This window comes from Capra hircus, chromosome 10 (assembly GCF_001704415.2).
Source record: "Capra hircus breed San Clemente chromosome 10, ASM170441v1, whole genome shotgun sequence".
Taxonomy (NCBI): Eukaryota; Metazoa; Chordata; class Mammalia; order Artiodactyla; family Bovidae; genus Capra; species Capra hircus.
The window spans coordinates 94,469,337-94,491,869 of NC_030817.1; the positions used below are offsets into that span (position 1 = coordinate 94,469,337).

The window sequence follows — 22,533 nt, forward strand, 5'->3', positions numbered from 1 at the left end:
AAACCTGCACAATTCAAAGTATAAGAAAGACAGGCTTAATGCATATATTAAACCGGCCTGCTACTCCTGCAGAGTCGGAGAAGATTATGGGGAATGATAAATGGTCTTGCGACACCAATTCACATTAGAGGTACCACACTGACCAGACTTTAAAAGCCTCTAAATCTCAGACAGGCCTATAGTTAATCCAAACAAAAAAAATAGTTACTGCTTACACTTATTAACTTCCTTGTCATAATTTACTGGAACTGGGGGTGGGGGGTGGGGGAAGTATAACAAAATGTAGACAGTTTAGTAATTGTACAAAACATCAGTTTAGCAAGATGATATGGGTTACAGTCACCAAAATGAGGACCCAAAATATTTTTCACTGCCACTTCCATAAGAAATTCAGATAAATAAGAAGTCACTGGCTGAAAAGTCACAACAGAAACAACTTAAACTTTCACGTAACAGCAGAAAATGTCAGTCTTCCCCAGCAATGAAGCAGACACCCCCACTCAGGCTCTCCATGCCGCCATGGCATGACTGGAATGATTCTCAAAGTCCGTCTTCTGCACGAGCCTCCAGCTTTCCAAGACCAACACTTGAAGCATTTGATGTAATACAAAATAAGGAATTCTTTATTATTTATACAAAAGTTATACATTAAAAAAAAAATTAAGATTCGACAACTCTGCTGACCCCCTGAGGAAGCTTTTCTGGGTCCATCAAAGAGCCCTGTGTGAACCTTTCAGCCACCAACCTCCTGGCCACAGGACAAGGGACACTCCCTCCAAGGCCATTCACGCGGTGCCTTCATTGGCTCTCAAAGAGGACTCTCCCCTTCATTAGGCTCAACAAGCAAGCCAGGGTTTCCTGGACAACATTAAAGAATACTGTCTGCTCTGGCCCAAGCTTAGAGTATTTTACCAGAATATCAGTTGATTTTTATTTATTTCTTGAACACTTTCAATAAACTCCTAGCACAAGAAACTTTATTACAACATATACAGATTTGGTACAGTTCTTTACAAAAAACTACCTAGATTTTTCAGCTAAATAAATGTGTCTCTTAAGAAATTTAAGTTGGCTTCAAGAAATGGTACATTTTCTTCCAAACCTGTCCTTTTCCACCCTCTGAGTTCTGAGAGAGGTTACAGACTTGTATTTCATTGATAAATAGTCACCTTTGTCTAAGCAATATTAAGAGCTCTTGTGTCTTTAATAAAGAGCACAAAACTCTACTTCTTAAAAGCCTTATATACTGAAAGATGTGTTATAATCAATCTAGACAAACATTTATATTTAGACAAGAGTCCTCTCTGAACAAATAGCCTGCAGAAATAAATGCAGTGATTTGTTTTCTTGAAAGAGAACTGTTTAGCACTGCTTAGCACATTATTCTGTAACACGGGAATAAAAGTAATTCTTCCTTTGAAGAAAGCAGGTCCCTTTCTGAAGAATTATGTTGGCTATCCCCCAAAATCAAAATAGACCAGCACCAAATGAAGTTTTAGTTTACAAAAAATAAACTTAGCTCTTATTTCTTAAAGATCTACAACCCAGACTTAATAAATTAACTATGAAATCAGGAGTTTTGTCAGCTACAATATAATTTAAAAATCCATTTTCAACCCAGGGTTGGGGCCGGGCGGGTGTGGACAGGAGGAGGGTTCAATCTCACACTGGTCTCCATGAGTTCCATGAAAAGAAAACAGTTTTTTTTTTTTTTCAGCTGTATTCTCCTTCAGAAGTGTGCTGTAGATTACCATCTGTGATGCTATAAATGCATAATATCCATGTCAAGATCTTGCCAGAGGACACAGCATGTAAAGCACGTAAACTGTTTTCAGATTTGAGAACTCTGCATGGAAAGAAGAACCTCAATCATTCCGAAAGAGCCAGAAACCGAGCAGTCGTCTCACTGATCATGTCTATTCATTCTCAACATGACACTGCATTGAGTTTTTTAATTCACAGATTTTACGTTAGTCCTTTAGAACCCAACACCCGTTTTTTAGTTCTGAACGGTCAGGCTGTTCAAGCTGCCTTCTTAGTGCAAGTTCCTTGGAGGTCTTGCAAATTTATCTTTGACCTAGGCAGAAAAGGAGATATGCAAAATATCAGGAATGCAAAATGTTAAGCTTGGACTTGTTATCTGAAGGGTGGGTTTTTTATACTGCATATTTTAAGCACGGGGAAAATATATCAAACAAATCTGTCAGTCTTACCTGTTGTGAATCATGTGACTTCTGACCAGATGGCCTGCTGCCAGTGCTGCCATCAGAGACAGCTCCCCAGCCATCACCGTGCCGCACACGATTCGGGCAAGCTGCCGTGCGTTTTCCCCGGGGTTGTCTCTGCACGCTCCTTGGACACCTAGCATCTGCAGCCAGGGACAGACACAGCAGGACTCAACCTTCCTGTCACGGCAACAACTTCCTACTCAATCAACTAAAACGAGGGCAACTAGGTCACCAACTCCATGGACACGAGTTTGAGCAAGCTCCGGGAGACAGAGAAGGACAGGGAAGCCTGGCGTGCTGCAGTCTATGGGGCCGCAGAGTCAGACACGCCTGAGCAACGCAGCAGCAGCAACAGCGTTAGAACAGAACCAGGCTCCACAGGACGTGCTGCTACGTTTTCAAAATCTGCCAGCCAGCGTATGGTGGATACACCACAATGAACCTAACACCCGCGACCTGGCTGGCGGCACACTCACTCACACTGGGTTAGACCAGTGGGAAACGAATGGAACACCGGCTAAAATGAGAGGGGAGTGACGCGCAGTATCAGGCAGCAACCCAGAGGGCCTCAACGAGCCAGGGCCGGGCCCGAGGCGGCTGCAGGCGGTGCCCCCACGGGTCTCACCTGCAGGCAGGCCTGCTGAGGGAGCAAGTTGGTCCCCCCACCCACGGTTCCTATTTCTATAGATGGCATGGTGCAGCTGATATACAGGTCTTCATTCGTGGGACCGCTTGCTTCCATTAAAGTAATACAGTTCGAACTACCAACATTCTGTGCTGCATCCTGGAAAAAAAAAAAAACAGAAAGTAAAAATATAAAACTTCTCTTTCTTTAGAACAGCAAAAGACAAGAAAGGTGGAGGCTGGAGCCCTCACCTGCCCACAGGCAATGTAGATGGCAGTTACGATGTTTGCTGCGTGCGCGTTGTAGCCGCCGATGCTCCCAGCCATGGCAGAGCCCACCAGGTTTTTATTAATGTTGACCTCGATCATAGCCTCCGTTGTAGTCTTTAACACCTAGGACACAGAGTTGTGCACACTTTACGTCTTCCCCTGAAGATTAGGAATGGGTTACCAGACCTACTTTCAGTGCCTCCAGAAAACAAGGGAGTGTAGATGCGGCCCCGTGTAAGCCCTGACCTCAACAGAAAGTAGCCGTAGGGTCTGCTCTGTGAATGAAGCAGTCATCTTGAACATGAAACATTCACCTGTATGTTCAAGTTTACTTAGAATGTAACTATTTCTCTTCCCAATTCTGTAATCCAGTGAAAGATGAACAAAATAAACTAGTCATCCACTCACTTCTCTGACAACCTTGGCTGGAATGACAGCTTCACAGACCACGGACTTCCCTCGTCCCTCTATCCAGTTGATGGCCGCAGGTTTCTTGTCTGTACAATAGTTACCACTAACTGCCAGAATCTGCATTTCGGGGAAATACTCCTGAAGTTTGGAAAGTGCTTTCTCTGTACCCTATTAGCCGAAGAAAGAAAATAACAAGAAAAACTACATTAAAACACACAAAATTATTCACGAATCAGAGGCTTTATTTATTTATTATTAGTATCTAATAATACTAACTCTTCTAAATACAATAACTATAATAATCTTTTCCTAATTTTTTTAATATGAAAATGAAGTTCTTTGTAGTCATTGATGAATCATATGATGAGGATATAATTAGGATATAATACTATATTCGTGTCACTGGGGAGTGAGGACCACAATCCATGACCAATGTGTCATAAATCCCCTCTTCTAGTTATTAAATTGTTATCTACAAGCCCAAGTTACCAAAGCCAGTAAAGAGAACTCAAACATTCAAGTAAATCTTGTAAATGGAATGTCATTAGGATTTAGACAGAATGTAACAAGCCTTCCAAGGACTTCTATCAAGTTAGATCAATTAACTCACACTTCAAAAAACCCAATTAAAAAAAATTGGGAATTAAAAAAAATGGTTTTTTACCTGTGGTAAAATACACTTTACAGAATTTACCATCTTGACTATTTTCCAGTGCATAGTTCAGTATTGTTAAGAACCTTAGCATTGCTGTCAGCAATCTCCACAAACCATGCGCGTTAAACACCTCCTCATTCCCTACACCCCCTGGCAACCACCTTCTTTCTGCTCCTACAGATTTAACTAACCGAGCTAACTCTTCAGGGGGAATCACGCAGTACTTCCCTTTATGTGACCAGACTCTTTCACTTAGCACGTGAACCTCAAGGCTCATGCACAGTTAGCATGTGGCACGCTTTCTTTCTGGGGCTTCCCTGGTGGCTCAGATGGTAAAGCATCTGCCTGCAATGTGGGAGACCTGGGTCTGACCCCGGGGCCGGGAAGACCACCTGCAGAAGGCAATGGCAACCCACTCCAGTACACTCAAGAGAATCCCACGGATGGAGGAGCCGGGCAGGCTACAGTCCGTGGGGACGCAAAGAGTCGGACACGACTGAGCGACTTCATTTTCTTTTCTTTCTTTCTGCTTTCTTTTTGGGACTGAATACCATTCCACTGTATGTACATCCCACACTCTATCTGTGGGTGGACGTGTGGGCTTCTTTTAGCGACTGTGAACGCTACTATGAACGTGGCTACACCCACATCTTTTTGAGTCTCTGCTTTCAGTTCTTTTGGGTGTCTACCCAAAAGTGGAATTGCTGGGTCAAAGTAATTCCATTTGTAATTTTTTCTTCAGGAACTGCTATTTACTGGAAAATTTTAAAGCATATGTATTTAGTCACTATACTCTCTTTCTGAATAGTCCTTATAACTAGGAAAGCATAATTAGCCTGACTAGTTGACTTTAAAATTTTACATTTCTATCTGATAAATAACAAATATTAGTAGAAAAAAGATGAGCTATACACAGTCTTCTTATAAGGAGATAATTAAAGGACCTACACACACATGAACCTGGCTTCTTAAACGTGTGTTTTGAAGTCTCTAGAAGAAGTCAGCTTTCAGGATTACAGGACAAAGTTCTGAAGCACTAATCCCCAGATTCCTCCCAGCCCTTCAGTGTAGACCCGGAACATGCTCAATGCTAACTCTAGATTAAATATCTCAAATATGAACAATACCAACCAACAAATGCCTGATTTATATAACATGACCTACATGTATCAATACTGACCTTTCAATAAAAATCTTTCAATCAATTAACTCCTTGAGTAAGTAGTATGTGCACAGGGTGAAAAATTCAAAAATATAGGAGGGCATAAAGAGTGAGTCTGCTCCCCTCTTCAGGGATAATCACTCCAGCAAATTCTATTACAGTCCATCCGTGCTCACCTTTGAAATCATGTTCATCCCCATGGCATCACCTGACCTGGACTGAAAACGGATGTAAAGGTTGCGTCCGGCCACACTCATATGCAGTTTCTGTAGACGTGCAAACCTTTAAACAAAAGAAGCAAAGATTTTTTTTTAAGAAAATGGATGTTATCCTAAAGTCTAGCTTAGCTGGTTTATTTTATACTTAAGAGAAAACTCATGGAGACTACATATTAAAAGTATTTTCTTCTTTAATTAAATATTCTATTAGAATACTGCTTCAGCTGTTATCTCATTCGTACATGTTGCAAGAAGGAAGGGATGGAGAAAGTCATTTCATGACCAATAAACGTTAAAAGCTTGAACTATACTGGGGTAATCATTTGTATTGACTATCCTTATCAATTTAATTTTCTGTAGTCAAAGTAAATCTACTATACTAATTTATTTACCTCTATCCTGCTTGGAAAATCTTTTTCTCAGGCAATCCTGCCCGAGGGCAATTTTAGATCAAAACTGTGCTAGGGCAAAGTAATACCCTAATCAACATGAGCCTTGTAAATCCAACATAACCTCTATGTAGATATTCACTGAAATCAATATTCTGCTCTGCCCAACCACCCCACCCCACCCACTCCATCCCAACCAAGAATTAACATCTGAAAGCATGGATTTAAAATCGATGTTTTGTTACATCATCTTAAGAAGGCGCTATATTTACAGTTACATTTAGTCATCCTAGGTATGGCACTGGTTCTGAAATAAACGAGAATGCATACAAGCCCCTCCCCCTCCCCCCACACACACCTGCTGGTGCTGTCGAATGCTTCCTTTATCACCGTGAACCCTTCAGGTGTCTCAAGCCAGGCTTTCACTTCTGCAGAGTCACAAGCACGGGGAAGACGCACCACTGGGCCACGAGTCATCCCATCTGCAAGGACTCGGCTGCTGGCACCTCCACCAAGCTATCCAGAGGGTGTGACAAGAGCAGACATTAATCCTGAAAAAAATTCTGCTTGTCCCAAAGGTCTCCATGACTGTCCCCAAGTCTCATCTCACTGCCTAGAGAGCATCTTGAGAGGCAGATACACAAACGCCACTTACGCCTATTGCTCTGCAGCCTCTGTTAGTGCTGGCCACAAGACAGCCTTCTGTTGTTGCCATTGGAACCTGAAATTCTTTTCCATCCAAGCACAGAGGTCCTGCCACTCCAACAGGGATGGGCATATATCCAATAACATTCTCACAGCAAGCTCCCATCACCTAAAAGGTAAAGTCAGGCACCAAGTGAAAATCTATATACCAAATACCCAGCCTCTGTCATTCCTTCCAACTTAATCCTTTAGAGTATTATTTTCAACCAGTTTTTTTATTTAAAAAGTCTTGAAAACATTAAACTCTTGAGTAATGACTGTAAATAACAGGGAAAGTATTTTTGAATTTTGATGACCTATACCATAAGTAGAATACAAAATTACAGTAAAATGAATTCAAAAGGAAACTGTTTTATAAAACTGTGAAAGTTTAAAAGACGAATCAAGAAGAAGACTGAAAGACTAAAGCTATAAAGCAAACCTGCTCGAAAACAGAAAATAACGTACCAAGGAGTAATTATAATCCCTGTAAGGTAGATACTGGAGAGACGAAGGCTCTGGAAGTTTTTTGGAAAGTAGCTGTCGGCGAATAGATACACCTCGTTCATGGGTTTCCATCAGAGTTTCCAATTTATAAGCTGGGATATGTTTTGCATTGACCAACTGGATGATCTCAGCATCACTAAGGAATTTTGCACCTTTCTAAAGAAATGGAAGTAAAAAAATGGAAAGGGGTTGATAGAGGGAAATGAAAATAGACTTGAAGAATCATACTTCATACTATTCATAATAAACAGAACATGTTATACACACAGTGCTCTCTGCACAACTAAAATAAAAGTACTTTGAGAACCCAAAGGGATTTGAAGTTCTAAAGAAGGAGATGATTTGAATAGAAATGAGAACATCAAAATAAAAATTCTTTATAAAAATGCGAAGCTAAACAAAATGTTAAGCCAAAACACTAAATTTTGCAAGTCACATACATAGGGGGAAAAAATTTCACAATTAAGGTTCTGACACCCACCCTATAAATTTTGTATGTAGCATGCAGTTGAGATACTGGTACACGTATTAATAAGAATGAGGGAAAGTGATAAAGAAACAAAATCTACTCTCACTCATATGCACATAAATTCGGAATGAATCAGGGTAAGCAGATAGGAATGGAACATAACAGTCATGCTAAACCCCTAAGTCAAACAGGGATTGTCAGCAGGACGTCCTGTTCAAACATCAGAAAGAAAATAAGCCTCCTCAGTAGCATCAAGCTTGCTTTAAAAACTCAAAAAGCCCCTCAAACCTCTCTTCTTTCTCTGAAATTCATTTCTGTGTCAAAGCGCTCCTAGGCCTTAATACACACAGACACTACAGCAGCTGCTCCTCTCTCTATCAAACGACAGTAGAAAGCGCACAGAGTCTTCAGTCAGTAAAGCCTGGACTTTTGATCCCAGCTTTAGCGTTTTCTGTTTTACTTTGGGACATACTTAATTAACCCTCCTAGAGCCAACATTTTCTCATCTGAAAAATGGAGAAAATTATACCTATCTTACAAGGTTGCAGGAAATAAATAATGAGACCAGGACCTGTAAACCATGTAACACTGTGCTGAGAACTTACAGGTACTCAGAAGCTGTAACTGCCTTCCTTCCTTTAACAAAAAACTCCTTTTCTTAAGAAAGATACCAAGCCTGAGTCTAGTTTCTCACCTCTGCATTCTCAAGAATCTGCAGACATTCTTCATTAGGCCGAGGCTCCACGGGAAGTTCAATTTCAGGTTCCTGCGCCTCTAGTTCCAGTGAAGTATCGAGTAACGAGGAGTTACCCACCACAAATGTAGCTCTGTTTGAGGTGTCATTTTCTGCCAGTAAGGGTTTTATAACCTCAACTGTTCAAGAGATCAAAAGAAATCTCAGACACTGAATTTGTGCTTTAGAAAAGACTCAACTTCACAAATCAACATTGGAAGAATGGAAAATGAAGAGAATAAGAAATCACCTTTTCTTTCTTTGTTTTTCCTGGCCTCCTCTTCCATTGCATGAAATTTCTGGTCATTTCTGACCAATACAGGGTCACGCCTACAACAATCGTCTGTGACTTTCTTTTGGGACACTACAGGAGATGTGATAGGATTTTTTAACGAGAGTGTAGATTCTGTCTCTGCTTGTTCAAAGAAGATATACTTGACAGCCAGAAGGAGAGCTAAACTTAGGGTAATAACTTGTTCAATATCCATGCTGATCATTCTAAATAAAAGAAAGCAAATTAAAATGTTATTACTCAGAAATAAAAGAGAGAGGCATAACCTAAACTGTCAGAAGCACAGAGTGCTATGATTCAAAGTAGGGCTCAGGGAACTTACTTAGAGAGATAAAACTGCCAGAGGGAAACACTCGGTTCAATTCTCTTGGACACATTTTCATCCAGTCCTAAAGAAACCTTAGAATTGTCTGCTGTGCTGTTTTGAGGAGAAGGATCAGCTATCCAGCGACTGTGAGCATGAACAAGAACCAAGCCTAGAGACTGAAATAAAAGTTCAAAAATCATGTACCCTCTACATATCAATGGAGCCTAAACTCACATTTTCCAAGTGGATAACCGAACACTGTCTTCCTCCCATGCCCTCCCTCACCAGGTAAAGAAAGCCCCAGGCTTGCTATGTGACTGAGCAAAGGGACAACCCCAGTGAAAGGCTGAGAACATTCCCCCAAAAGAACAGAGTTGCAAAGAAAGAGAAAGTGGGAGGATTTGAAAAATCTATTTAGGGCAGAGAGAAGACCAGAGATCTCATAAGGAATGAGGAAAAAGATAAGGGGGCGGGAGGCGGAAAGGAAGAGGAATATCAGCGAAAGAGCCAAAAATTGTAGAAAAACAAGAAGGGGAAAAAAAAAAAACCAACTAAAAAGCAGAATATGATATTGGAACCAAAGATAATGAAAGGAAAAGAAATTATGTAATTACCATAATCATCTTAACCCTCTGAGTAACAGGATTTGGCTTATTTTCTTCTTCTTCTAAGACTCGGGCAAAATGGCTGAGCTGCCAGATTGGACGGCCCTCGCGGCTTTCCCGAGAAAGCTACAAAGGAAGTCAGCATTCCGTTAGAAGGTGCCGACTGTCTTTAGGTGAACTAACGTAATGAGAACTCTTCCTCTACTGGCGCCCTGAGTAGGAACAGCTCTTACCTCTAGAACCAAGGACACGCAAGCTGGGAAGAAAGTCATGAACACAAAGTAGTTGGCGAGGACCGACATGCAGCCGAAGCAGCACATGATCTCGAGCTGACGCACCCCTGGTCAGAGAGAACGAGAAGCGTGAGCTGGGGGCGCGCAGGGCGCGCATCCGAGGCTGCCCGCATCCCAGGGCTCTTCCCGTAGGGAGACAGACACGTGACAGTGCTGGCATACTAGGCTCTTTGCCATCTACTGGAAAAGGAAGCCAGGAGCTCAGAAGTGCTGTGAAGCCCGAGCGCAAGAGGGACAGCTCCCTTGAAGGCAGAGACCCTGCCTCCGCCCATGTCCCCAAAGTCACAGTGCCAGGCACGGCACTGCTTAATGCCACCCGATCACCCCCTTGTATCAAACGGCAGTACTCTGTTAAGACAGGATAGATATCAGGGACAGAACTCTAATGGGGCAAGCGCCTTCCACCCAGTTACCCCACTAGTCCAACCCCATTCATCACCACAGAAGCAATTCACCTGCGGGCCAAGGACTTTGTAAAACACACTGCCTGTTCTATCATTCTTGATAGAGTATCATAGTAAGTATTTTATGTGCACTACTCAACTGTCATTTCAATCTAACCTCTGTGGTATCTATTGACGGTCTTAAAATTTCAGTTCATTTCATTGCTCTCTTTGAAAAATGATGTAACACAGAAAGGCAACCCAACATCCAAAATTAACAAACGTTTCAGGTGTCATTTGGAAATCTTCTCAAATAGAAGGGAACAGAGCTAGGAAAAGATTAGATTATCAAATCCTACTCTCTCGCTTTACAAATAAACTTGAATATAAAACATATTTCTGACATTATTCATATTAAAAATAAAAATGTTTTGAAAGCATAAAAATTGATTCCCTTCTCCCATAAAAACTGCTAACTAGAGTAATACAAAACTTAAAAAACTTCAACATTGGATTTTATTTTCTGAATTGTATTAGATCACTGGACTAAATGAAAGAAAAAAGCATATACTGTATTTCCTAAAAATTCTATAGCTATCACTAAGGCAGAAATTCAAGAGAATGCAAAATTACAATGTCAAAAGCATTATGAACAACTGCACTTAAATAGTAGCCAAACAGAACCTTTTCAAACTGGAGTCTATCAAAACCATACTTGACCAGTGCTCTAAGCCCCTTTGCCTCTGCACAGCAGTGGCTACGTTGCTGCCTCGGGCTCTCCAGGCACTCTTCCTCACTCTGGCCCAGGGGCACAGTTTCTTTGTGCCACTTTGTTGCTACAAGGGGACAGCACTATATACTTCCAAGAGGTAAAGAGTTTTTTCTTTTTTACTGGGTTTCCCAAGCATTACTTCCTTGTTAATAAGTATTAAATCTGTCCTTTTATTCCACTCTAAGCCAAATCACTAATTTTCCCATTGCTGTATGGCTGTAAGTGCCTCCTTGCTGGCTGTTCCAACATCAAATGGAATCACTTCCTTCATGCATGTGCCTTATCCTGACCAAAGTCATCGCCCTATTTCCCTTTTCAGTTTCCACTGCTTTCCACGTTCCCAGATAATCCTCTCATCTTCTTACATACTGTTCTTGAATAAAAGTACATAGTTATATTTTCACCTGGTCAAAAATGCTTTCTTGACTGTGGTGGCAGTTACATGACTACATCTGTGTCACAATTTAAAACTGTACCCCAAAAAAGTAAATTTTAAGAAATACACATTTTAAATTTTTTTAAAAATATTCTTTGCTGAGTAAGTTTTGAGTAAGTTTTGAATGATAGATTAAATAACTGAATAAATAATAAATTTACCCTCAGAAAGTTAGAAGAAACAGTATATATACTTATACACAACCTAGTGAACAGATCTCAACTAATAATGGCAACTAACTACTCTCTTAACGGCTGATTTACTTCTGAAAGAATAAATCCCTAGGTGAGGGCACCGAGGCACCAGGAAGTACAGTAGAAGAGCAGTCAGCCCAGTGTGGCCCTCATGAGAAAGCCATGAAGTCTAGTCTCAATGATTAGGAAGCCTTGACAACAGCATGATATATTCTTTCCGGCATATTTCCACGAGGCCATAATTTCTGTCCTATATAATGGAGTCCTATGTTTGATGTTTAACATCTAGTTCTCTACTATCCAGTTAAGGATGAATAAACAAATATTTTAGGGTCAATGCTGGCTCAATGCTAAGATGTACTGCATACTGATTAAATCTTCCTAACCACTCTGTTAGGCGGACCCAACTCCGATCTGTCCAACTCCCAACTTCTGCATTGTCTCCTACTTGACAGTTAAAACAGAAGGAACCGATTCATTAAAGTCAATCCAGATGACATCAGGGGCTAGAAGATGGCTTTCTAAATGAGCCTAGAGTACAATCTTGGTTAAACACCAGACAAAAACATCTTACAGTCATCAAAAAAGTGGAGCACCAGAAAAGATGATGAGATAATAAGAATGAAAATAAATCAGTAACCTGCTTGGTTTTCTCTAAAGCAGACAGACAAAAGGTCAGATCAGATATACCTACATATTCATACAATTAAAATTTTTTTAATTTTTGTAATGTCAGACTTTTAAAAGTCTGACTTTAACACAATATAATGTGTTCGCCGGGAGAAATATCAATAACCTCAGATATGCAGATGACACCACCCTTATGGCAGAAAGTGAAAAGGAACTAAAAAGCCTCTTGATGAAAGTGAAAGTGGAGAGCGAAAAAGTTGGCTTAAAGCTCAACATTCAGAAAACGAAGATCATGACAGCTGGTCCCATCACTTCATGGGAAATAGATGGGGAAACAGTGGAAACAGTGTCAGACTTTATTTTTGGGGGGCTCCAAAATCACTGCAGATGGTGACTGCAGCCATGAAATTAAAAGACGCTTACTCCTTGGAAGAGAAGTTATGACCAACCTAGATAGCATATTGAAAAGCAGAGACATTACTTTGCTGACTACAGTCCGTCTAGTCACGGCCATGGTTTTTCCAGTGGTCATGTATGGATGTGAGAGTTGGACTGTGAAAAAGGCTGAGCACCAAAGAATTGATGCTTTTGAACTGTGGTGTTGGAGAAGACTCTTGAGAGTCCCTTGGACTGCAAGGAGATCCAACCAGTCTATTCTGAAGGAGATCAGCCCTGGGATTTCTTTGGAAGGACTGATGCTGAGGCTGAAACTCCAGTACTTTGGCCACCTCATGTGAAGAGTTGACTCATTGGAAAAGACTCTGATGCTGGGAGGGATTGGGGGCAGAAGAAGGGGACGACAGAGGATGAGATGGCTGGATGGCATCACTGACTCGATGGACACGAGTCTGAGTGAACTCCGGGAGTTGGTGATGGACAGGGAGGCCTGGCGTGCTGCGATTCATGGGGTCGCAAAGAATCAGACACGACTGAGCGACTGAACTGAACTGAACTGAATGTGTTCCTCTCTCTCTTCTACCAATTAATTTTAAAGTATATTAAAAATTGTTTACAAACCTGACATGGTACCAACTCCAATCACAAGACATTCTACAAGAGCATCCAGCGTGAAGGTGGGACCTAAAATTGCCATCCCACGAGCAATGTTCTCCCTTACTTCATCCTGAAACAGACAAACATAGCAAATGAGGAGAAGGTGGGAAATAATTTTAAGAACTTTTAGAGCACCCCAGGGCTTTTACTAAATCGAATTTACTATATTAAAAACAAAATACACAATATGATAAGACTAACAGGCTTTCCAGATATAAAGGATACTAATAATATAAAGGTCTAAAGAAAGAATATGTACACTGCTTCTGCGTTCCCCACCCACTGACTGAGTCATTTCTTAGGAAGATTCCTTTGAGGTAGTATATGAGTCCTGCCATGGAAATCCCACATAAATTCCTACATCATTTTATATTTTGGCTACCACTCACTGACACAAGCTCTTAGTTTCAAGTTTTTTGAGATCATGTTAGTATTGTGAAACTTAAATATCCTTGTCAAAATGCTCAAATGATCATAAATAAATATTCATCAAATACATGCTCAGGGCAGAAGTACATGATATTTTATACTCAGTATTACTAAAAATGTTACATTCTTTAAAGTGACTAATGAACACCAAGATGAAACGTTTGATGAAACAATGCCAGTGTTAATTCAAGGGGTTTAGAAATCAATCTACCCTGAGATTCTTCCCTTAGATCCTGTCTGTTTGCTAATGCATTTCAATAGGTAGATACTGTAATTTATCCAAAAGACATAACACCTTATGTTCTGAAACCTTCAAAAATGAAAATGGAGAAAATTCCAAATTTTAGGAGCTGTGGAATTACAATTGAGTTGGCAGAAAAATGGTACAGTTCCTAGGGTACCTAAGAAGACCAGTCTTAAGACTGGACAAAATTATATGCAATTCCTGAATCATGGACTAAGAAGAAGCTCTATTAATCTTTCCTATTAATGTAAACAACCTGAGAGAAAAGAATACCACCTACATTCATGTCTTATCAATAATACCTGTGAGTTAGAACTGAGGGCGAACTTGGCTAGCGCACTTGCTCTGGAAAGGTCGACCAGCAGCAGGAAAAAGGGCAAAGCTTCACTGGGGGGGAGAAAACAACATGATCAGGTATATTTAACAAAAGAAAAATATCACTAAAAATCCCTTCCTAAAACAAACCTTTGCCCTGGAGTACCTTTTACAGACCAAGAGGTATACCCTATACTCCTCTGACAACCTCAAAGCTAAATTTATTAGCCAAACTATTTAAGAAGATTTTTAATGTTTAAAAATGTAAATACACTTACAAAGAAACACCTTTGGATAATTTTAGAGCAAAACAGCATCATTAGTAGAAGAAAAAAAATGCATTCTTGTGAATTAGTATGGGGGAAAACTGGAATACAGGTATCCCCCACTTTTCAAAAGCTCACTTTATGCCACTTCACTTTTAAGAAAGACTTACATAGTACTCATTTTTGCTAACCAAAAGAAATCCAAAGAGGGTTTTCACTCTTACAAAAAAAGGTGAAAAGTGAAAATAGCGTGTAGTACTTGTTTTGAGGGAGCCGTTGCAGAGGCCGTGGGCACCTGGAGCAGAGTGGCAATGCCCGGGGACTGTGCTCAGCATCTCAGCACCAAGCTGCCGCGGCTCTGAAGCACACCTGCGCTGCATCTTGGCGTACTGCGTGCATCCAGAGCTTCCCCACGGCTCAGTGGCAAAAAATGCACCTGCTACGCAGGAGACCTGGGTTCAGTCCCTGGGTGGGGAAGATCCCCTGGAGGAAGAAATGGACACCCATTCCAGTATTTTGGCCTGGGAATTCCTATGGTCAGAAGAGCCTGGAGGGCTACAGTCCACGGGGTCACAAAGAGTCGAACATGACTGAGTTCAAAGACACACACGGTGTGCATCCATTAGGAAGATGTATTCCAAGGTAACTGCTTCTTCACTTACAAAAGGTTTCATAGGAGAGCTGTACTTTCAGGTATTAGGGAAAACTCGTATACTGTATGTAATTCTTTTCTCGTTAATTAAAATACTATCTATGGAAGGATAACTTTTCTGGAGAGTTAAGTTGGCAGTAATGACCCTTAAAAGCCCTAAAGACCTACAGTGGCTACTGTTTCACTCCTACAGATGTATCCCAAGAAACTAAGAACAAAAATTTGCTACGAAGACATTTATCACAGTATTGTTATCAATGGAAGAAATTACATAACCTAAGAAATCCAACTCAGAGGATTAAGTACATAAACTGCAATGTACTCGTATAAGAAAATACTAGAGAGCTAGCTGTTAAGGACACGCAAAGGTGTTCATAGCTTTTCATGAGCATAAAAGTTATAAAGCGGGATACAGGTAGGAGCTCAGAAGTTTTCTTTAAGCAGAAAAAAAATGAGGAACGGGGAGGGGGGTTCATGTTTGGGATCGCATGTACAGCCGTGGTGGATTCATGTCAATGTATGGCAAAACCAATACAGTATTGTAAAGTAAAATAAAGTAAAAATAAAGATTAAAAAAAAAAAACAAGGAACGAAACACAGCAAAACATTGACAGGTATTAGCGAACTGGTTTCATGAAAAATTTCCCGCTCTTTTCCATCAACTTTTGCTAGTTTAAATATTACAATGCTTTGTAACGTGGAGTAGAAAAGTTCTTACCAATATATTTTGGAAGAAAGTATATTGATGCTGTAAATACTTACTTCAAACCTGTCAATTCTTTATCTAAGAAATGGATGACAACTGTACTGAACACGAAACTGGAGAAAATGGTGAAGAGTCCAGCAATACCTATAAAGACAAAATTTAACACACTGAAAAAATCTCGTCCTCATCACACACATAATAACACATAGTCCTGCAATATTCTGAAGGCAATATTATTTTCTCCAGATTATTAAGGTCTCAAAGAGCAGAATGTCTAACTTGAATGAAAAGAAATCAAACTACTAAATACACGCAGCACACGCTAAGCAACACACACATTTCCACCCATGTGATTTAAACAGGCAAATTTCCACAGGAAATAAAAGAGTTGATCAGACACAAAAAGGTTCATATACAAAATTATTACCCAAAATATATTTTGATCCAAGTTGGCGTAAATTCTGGAACTGGAAGTAAATATATAATATTGCTATGCATCGTGTTATTGTCAGAATTATGATGTCGCTGCTCAAAACATCCTATCGGGAGAGAGAGAAAAGTCCAGATCAAAAGTAAGAATTTTTATTTTGTATGGCGTCATTAGTTTATGTATCATCATGAAAATGCAGGCACAAGTAAAATAAAACATTAAAATGCAAATAAAACATTAACTCCCAATTTTTAAACATCCAATGTTTAAGCCAATCATTTTTTACTGTTAAGTCACTTAGGAAAGCTAGATTTCTCAGGTCAAGTCAATTACACTCATTTGTATACCAAAAGCAGAAGCAAAGTATCTGTATAAGTAAATACAAGTAAATGTAAGTAAATGAAAATTTGAGGTAAGTTATGAATACTGAAATAAAAATTTTACTCCTAAGTTCTTTTGATTATATGGTCTCTAAAAGGAGAAATTTACAATGTAATTGAGTCAACAATCAGATTAATCTCACAAACCTCTTCAAACTTCGGACACTCGTAATTCCAGCCACAGATCTTACTGTTGCCAGTAAACATGTTCATGGACATCATGCAAATGGTCAGGGTCACCGTCCCCACTATGACTTCCCAGGGATGGGAGGCCACAAAGAGGCCATGCATTCGGAAAAGTCTGGACAACATTGTAGCTACAGAATCCTTGGATCCTGGAAGGAACACCAAGTATGAACACTTAATATACAGCTCACTGTATTTTTAGGAAAACGTTTTAAACCCTGCTTTGAAAACCCTGCTTTTGTATGCAATGTCTTGTACCTTAAGGATAATACTATTTGATAGTGTTCCTTGTAATTCCGGGAAATAATTACAAAACCCAAATGACAGGACTCATTACTCTTTTATTCGCAACACTTAAATCCTCTATTATTCATTAGCAAACAGCTTAAAAGCAGCTATTTCTTACCACTTGTATGAATTTGAGCATTTAAGATCAAACCAAATAAATATCTCAGCTTCTGATTATTATCTAAGCCAAGGAGGAAAGCAGTAAAGTAGAAAATGAAGGTGAGAAACGACGACTCACACTCATTTTCTGATTACCTTGACACAAAATGGGTATAAGCACTGTCCTCACTCTCTACATTCTAGTTACGCAAAAGGTAAATACCAAACTATCTTCTCCGTCAGTGTCCTCCTATAAATCACTATCTTAGTTTATAAAGCTCAAGGGCAGGAGTCCATTAGACCTTTCCATTCCGTATAACACATGGCATAATGTCACTATCACTAGCAAAATGATGTTTATTAACCTTCCTAATGTTGCTGTCACTAGAGGTCTTTTCCCAGACTTTAACAGTTAATAAAAATGCTGGACCAGTATAAGAATAAGGGGCTGGCTGGCCAAAGCAGACATACGTGGCTTTCAAAATTTTCCAACAGAACTTGGGTTATTTTGGTCTAGTGACTACCATAACTAAGCTTTTCCATGTTTGTTGACTGCTGCTGCTGCTGCTAAGTCGCGTCAGTCGTGTCCGACTCTGTCCAACCCCAACAGGCTCCTCTGTCCCTGGGATTCTCCAGGCAAGAACACTGGAGTGGGTTGCCATTTCCTCCTCCAATGCATGAAAGTGAAAAGTGAAAGTGAAGTCGCTCAGTCTTGTCTGACTCTTAGCGACCCCATGGACTCAGTCCACGGGATTTCCCAGGCAAGAGTACTAGAGTGGGGTGCCATTGCCTTCTCCTGTTTGTTGACTAAATAATAATAATTTTGATATTCTGATTTTTTAAAAATCTAATATAGTTATTGATCTCTAATATAGGAACTTGTGAGCCTTCTTACACCAAAATTAATACTTAGGATAAAGCATATTAACCACCCATTAAAATCAATTAAAATTAAGATTAAATTTTAGGCCCACTGACTGACAATCAAGATTTCAAATGAATCTTTCATTTAGGGTAATTAAGCAAGTGATTCGTTTATGGAAGAAGAAAATAAAAAAGCATCAAATTATGGAAAATAAAGGATTAATCTATTTAAAGGATTAGGGAAAAGAAAATTAGAGACACTTAGGGACCAGAGCGATGACTAAGCATCACCTCTGACTCCATCACTCAGCGTGCTCTATTCTTTACACTTCAGCCACAGCAGACCACCAAACAGATGCCTGGTTTCCAAACTGCAGGTCATAATCCCTTCATTGGATCAATGGGATCATGAAAACAAGTTTATGAGTCAGAACATTTTAAAATAAAAGAAGAAAATAGCTGTGGGTTAGACATGTGGTATGGGTCAGTATTATTTCCTGAAACACTATGTTTCATGCCGTTATAGACATGAGTGTATGTCCTGGCGTCTGACATAACATGTATCCCTTAATGTGGGTCTCCATTTTAAACAGCTGGCAGGCACTGAGAAACGAACACGTGGCGTGCATCTGCCTGCATTTCTTCAGGTGTTTCAGCCTTCCTCCCTGAGTTCTATTCCTCACGGCATTCTCCAGTGCCTTGCACTCATCTATCTTAAATGCACTTGCTCAAGAAACACCTGCTACTTAAAAATAAATTCTTAAGCTACAGTAGCGTGCATGTTATTGACACATCTTGAACCTGACCTAAAGACTGACTTTTTTAAAGGGCCCTAGGGTATGGATGGAGAAGGAAACGGCACCCCACTCCAGTGTTCTTGCCTGAAGAATCCCAGGGATGGTGGAGCCTGGTGGGCTGCCATCTGTGGGGTCGCACAGAGTCGGACACGACTGAAGCGACTTAGCAGCAGCAGCAGGGTATGGATATAATTCCCCCCTCTTCAAGGGCCCCAGTTCTCTGCATTCAGAGAACATATTAAGGAGGAGGGGCGGGTGGGGAAGAAAAGTTATATTTTCTATACTATCCTGGAAAATGAACGATAACAAAAATATCTTTTGTTAAATTAGCAAGGACTTGAAGTGCTGGAGAATATTAATCGTATCTTAGATTTGAACTCTACTTCATTTCAACTAAAAACCTAATAAGGGCCTAGATTTTCATGCTGGCCTTCTATCACATAACTTCCTTATTTTTAAAAACAAAAACCAAAACCCTGTAAACTAGTCTAATAGCATCAATGTTACAGAAGATGAATTAACGGAAAATGCATTTCAAAATTAGGTCAAAAATTTTAATTCTCCCCAAGCCTTCTCAACTTGAGTATTCCCTTATCAAGCCAATATATTTTTCACTATCAAAAAGTGAATTCAGCAGAATTAAAATCTGAGCTGCTAGCAAGAAGGCACCCCAATTTGATCACAAATAGGTTGAGCATTATTAATCCATAATTATATATTAGGATCATTATGTTTTCCCTCAAAAGCTTTATGGTAACACTGTCGGTTCTGGGACATTTCTTTCCTAGGTGTAAAGTCATCTTTGCAACATTCAGGTAAAGACTGACACAGAATCTCATTCCCAAACACAGAGAATCTCACCTATTTGGAAACACAAAATGAGTAGCCAAATGTACAAAGGTGTGTCAAAAGTCACCATAATTGCACGCACATCTCATTTCCCACTAGCAACCTCCCTATATCCCTGTGATTATGCAAAGCATTTAAATGTCATGGAATCCAATCCTCCGACTTCATCAGCAGTTGCAAATGGCACTAGCAGTCAATAGGGATGGCTCATGCAAATTCAAAGTGTTTAGGCCATGCTGCAATAAAAATAAATTTTAGTTTAAAAAAATCAAGTTTGGCAATGTGTGCCTTGCCCATACAGACAGAAGCATGCTGCAAACATTTCATAGATTACTCAAAAGAATGGATAACTTAAATTAAACTGAATCCCCAAACTCTAGTCCAATGTGCTACAAAAACCACCTACTGTGGCAAACTGCAGAAAAGGATGCTTGGCATCCTACTCTAACTCTTTCTCCCACTCTGTGCTCTTTCTATGCTATATATTCCAGTATTTGATTATATACTGTCTTACACTGTTCTTAAATTAATTGCCGTATATGTTTTGTCTCTTTGAGGGCAGGAACCATGTCTTGTACTGAGTCATTTTTAATTCCAGCAGGATTAGCATTCTGCTGCTCAACCCAGTATCTTAGGGGGGAAAAAAATTCTTGCACTGGAATAAGGAAACCTGGATTCTACACTCAATTCTATGGCATGATGCCTCTTTGTAAATCACATATCTTTTTATTCACTTATAAAGCTAGAGTTCCAAAGTTCTTTAACAAAGGCAAGTATTAAGTGAACCATATGAAACTGCTTTTTTTTTGTATGGGGAATAATGATCAAATTTCAAATATCAACAATTTCATATGGTCAACCTAAACAGCTACTGATACAGATGTGGTTACCTATTCATAATCTAGATCATACAAGAATAAAGAGAACATGAAACATGAGCGCACACACTTCATCTTGAAATGTTCATGCCACACACACGAAGTTTTCCCATGTTAATGATTTAATCTTTGCATATTTTTTAGCCTTCAAATTACTAACTCTCAGTGTCTTTACTGCCAAGTTTGATCACAAATTGGAAAGACACTACCACCAAGAAGGCCCTCAAAATCCAGTCCATCCCTAAAGCACATTCTGAGTCTTTGCTAGATTACCTCTAAATCATAAACTGTTTCTCGCTGTATGAAGAGAAAAATCAATCCACAAGCAAACAACAACAAAAACACATTCTCTACACTGTGTGATGCTGAGAAGGCAAGCCTTCAAGCCCTGAACAATTTCAAACGACCATTTAAGATGGAGTACATCAACTTCCTCCCACCGTAAAAACTGACTGTTCTATTTGTGAATCTCCAAGGTACGTTTCTCCTTGCCAAAATACCAAAACCAAATAATTCCGAAAAAACTACAGGATTTGGACTAAAGGACATCAGTAATCAACACCAAGAAGACGCCTCTCGCAAAAAGAAGAATCGTTCAAGTCTGGGCAAGTCTCTACCCTGGGCTCTCGCATCCTCTCAACTCGTTTCTCCAAGAAATAACCGGATGAATCTATGCAGATCCACAGCTCTGAGCGAGTCAGCAGCATTTACGGAGATCTCATCCGTCACTTCACAGAAGGGTGCTGACGAAGAGCAGCGCCAAGGCGTGAACCCAGTAAGAACAGCAATCATGGGCGTGAACCACGGCACCTTACAGATCTTCTCGCGTCCTTTCCTCGAGCTGCGGGCCGGTCTGCCTCACAGCCCCCCAGCATTTATCGAATCAAGGGGACCCCGAGGTCACCCCGCCTGGCACCCTTGTCGACTCCACGATCACGACTGCTCGGCCAGCACCGCCGGCTTCGGACAGGGCCAGGGAACGCGGCGACGCCCCGCCGGTCCATCGACAGCGACCACAGCCCCGAAGAGGAAGGCCCCCCCGTCCGCCCCTTAGGCCTAGCCTGTCCCGCGGCTCCCCGGCATAGATTCGGGCCGCCGCTCGGCCAGCTGCGCCTCAAGGACGTCTCCTCGCAGTCCCCACCGGACCGAGGCGCCACCCCGGGCAAAGCCTCCCGCTCAGCTCCCCTCCGATCAGCAGGCGGTGCCGGCTGCCCCTTCCCGGCAGGGTCGGGCGGAGCCCGAGAACCTCCACCTACACGACCCCAACCCTCTCCCTCCCACCGCCCTCCTCACCTCCGGATCTCACTAGAGGCCACAGTTCCCGGGAGCCGGCGCTCCGCCCGTCTCCAGTCAACGGAGACGCGGAGCGGAAGGAACTTTCGCTCTACGCACGCTCGGAACCGGACGACCCCGCGACCAATAAGGAAGGATCGTCCGATCGTCTAGCCAATCATCTGGGGCTGGCTCGGCCTGACGGGCCTACGTCACGAACGGTCGCCTTAACAACCGCCCACAGCTCTCGCTGGTGCTGAGAACCTGCACCGCACCATCTCTCACCATGGCTCCGCCAACCAATAGCGAGTCGAATCCCCGCACTGGGGCCTCCCTATTGGTCATAGAGCCGTGGAGGCGCACGCTTGGAAGCTGCCTAGGCGAAGATGATAGGGGATCTGGCGGGTGGAGTGCCCTCCAGTCCAGCATCTGCCCTGGGGTCATTCTGGCTGGGAGAGTACTATGGGGAACAGAATAATTGGGGCCTGAAGATAAGCGCAGGGTCCGGTCGAGAACAGAAAGCACAATCTCTTAGTGGGTAGAGGAGGAGGGAAGTGGAGGTG

The 22,533-nt window shown here is 41.1% G+C and overlaps 1 protein-coding gene across 1 annotated transcript; it reads right to left on the minus strand.

The window, feature by feature from the left end:
• Positions 219-22,122, minus strand: HMGCR (3-hydroxy-3-methylglutaryl-CoA reductase). Its single transcript, XM_018053703.1, has 20 exons — positions 21,992-22,122; positions 16,885-17,072; positions 16,355-16,466; positions 15,984-16,071; positions 14,291-14,375; positions 13,280-13,385; positions 9,788-9,894; positions 9,564-9,680; positions 8,965-9,125; positions 8,601-8,848; positions 8,312-8,490; positions 7,110-7,304; positions 6,613-6,771; positions 6,316-6,473; positions 5,527-5,632; positions 3,531-3,701; positions 3,105-3,245; positions 2,854-3,012; positions 2,214-2,368; positions 219-2,077 (listed from the first exon to the last, which is right to left on the minus strand). Exons 2-20 carry the CDS (start codon positions 17,047-17,049, stop codon positions 2,023-2,025), a joined length of 2,667 nt encoding a protein of 888 aa, XP_017909192.1. The 5' UTR covers positions 17,050-17,072; positions 21,992-22,122; the 3' UTR covers positions 219-2,022.

Bases quoted from the DNA above. Each gene is read 5' to 3' on its own strand.
- HMGCR (XM_018053703.1), bottom strand. From the start codon at position 17,049: ATGTTGTCCAGACTTTTCCGAATGCATGGCCTCTTTGTGGCCTCCCAT. The intron at 13,386-14,290 runs GTATTATTGATA...TGTCTGTTTCAG, and splicing joins CCCTCAGTTCTAACTCACAG to GATGAAGTAAGGGAGAACAT. The intron at 6,772-7,109 runs GTACGTTATTTT...TTTACCTTTTAG, and splicing joins GGGATTATAATTACTCCTTG to GTGATGGGAGCTTGCTGTGA.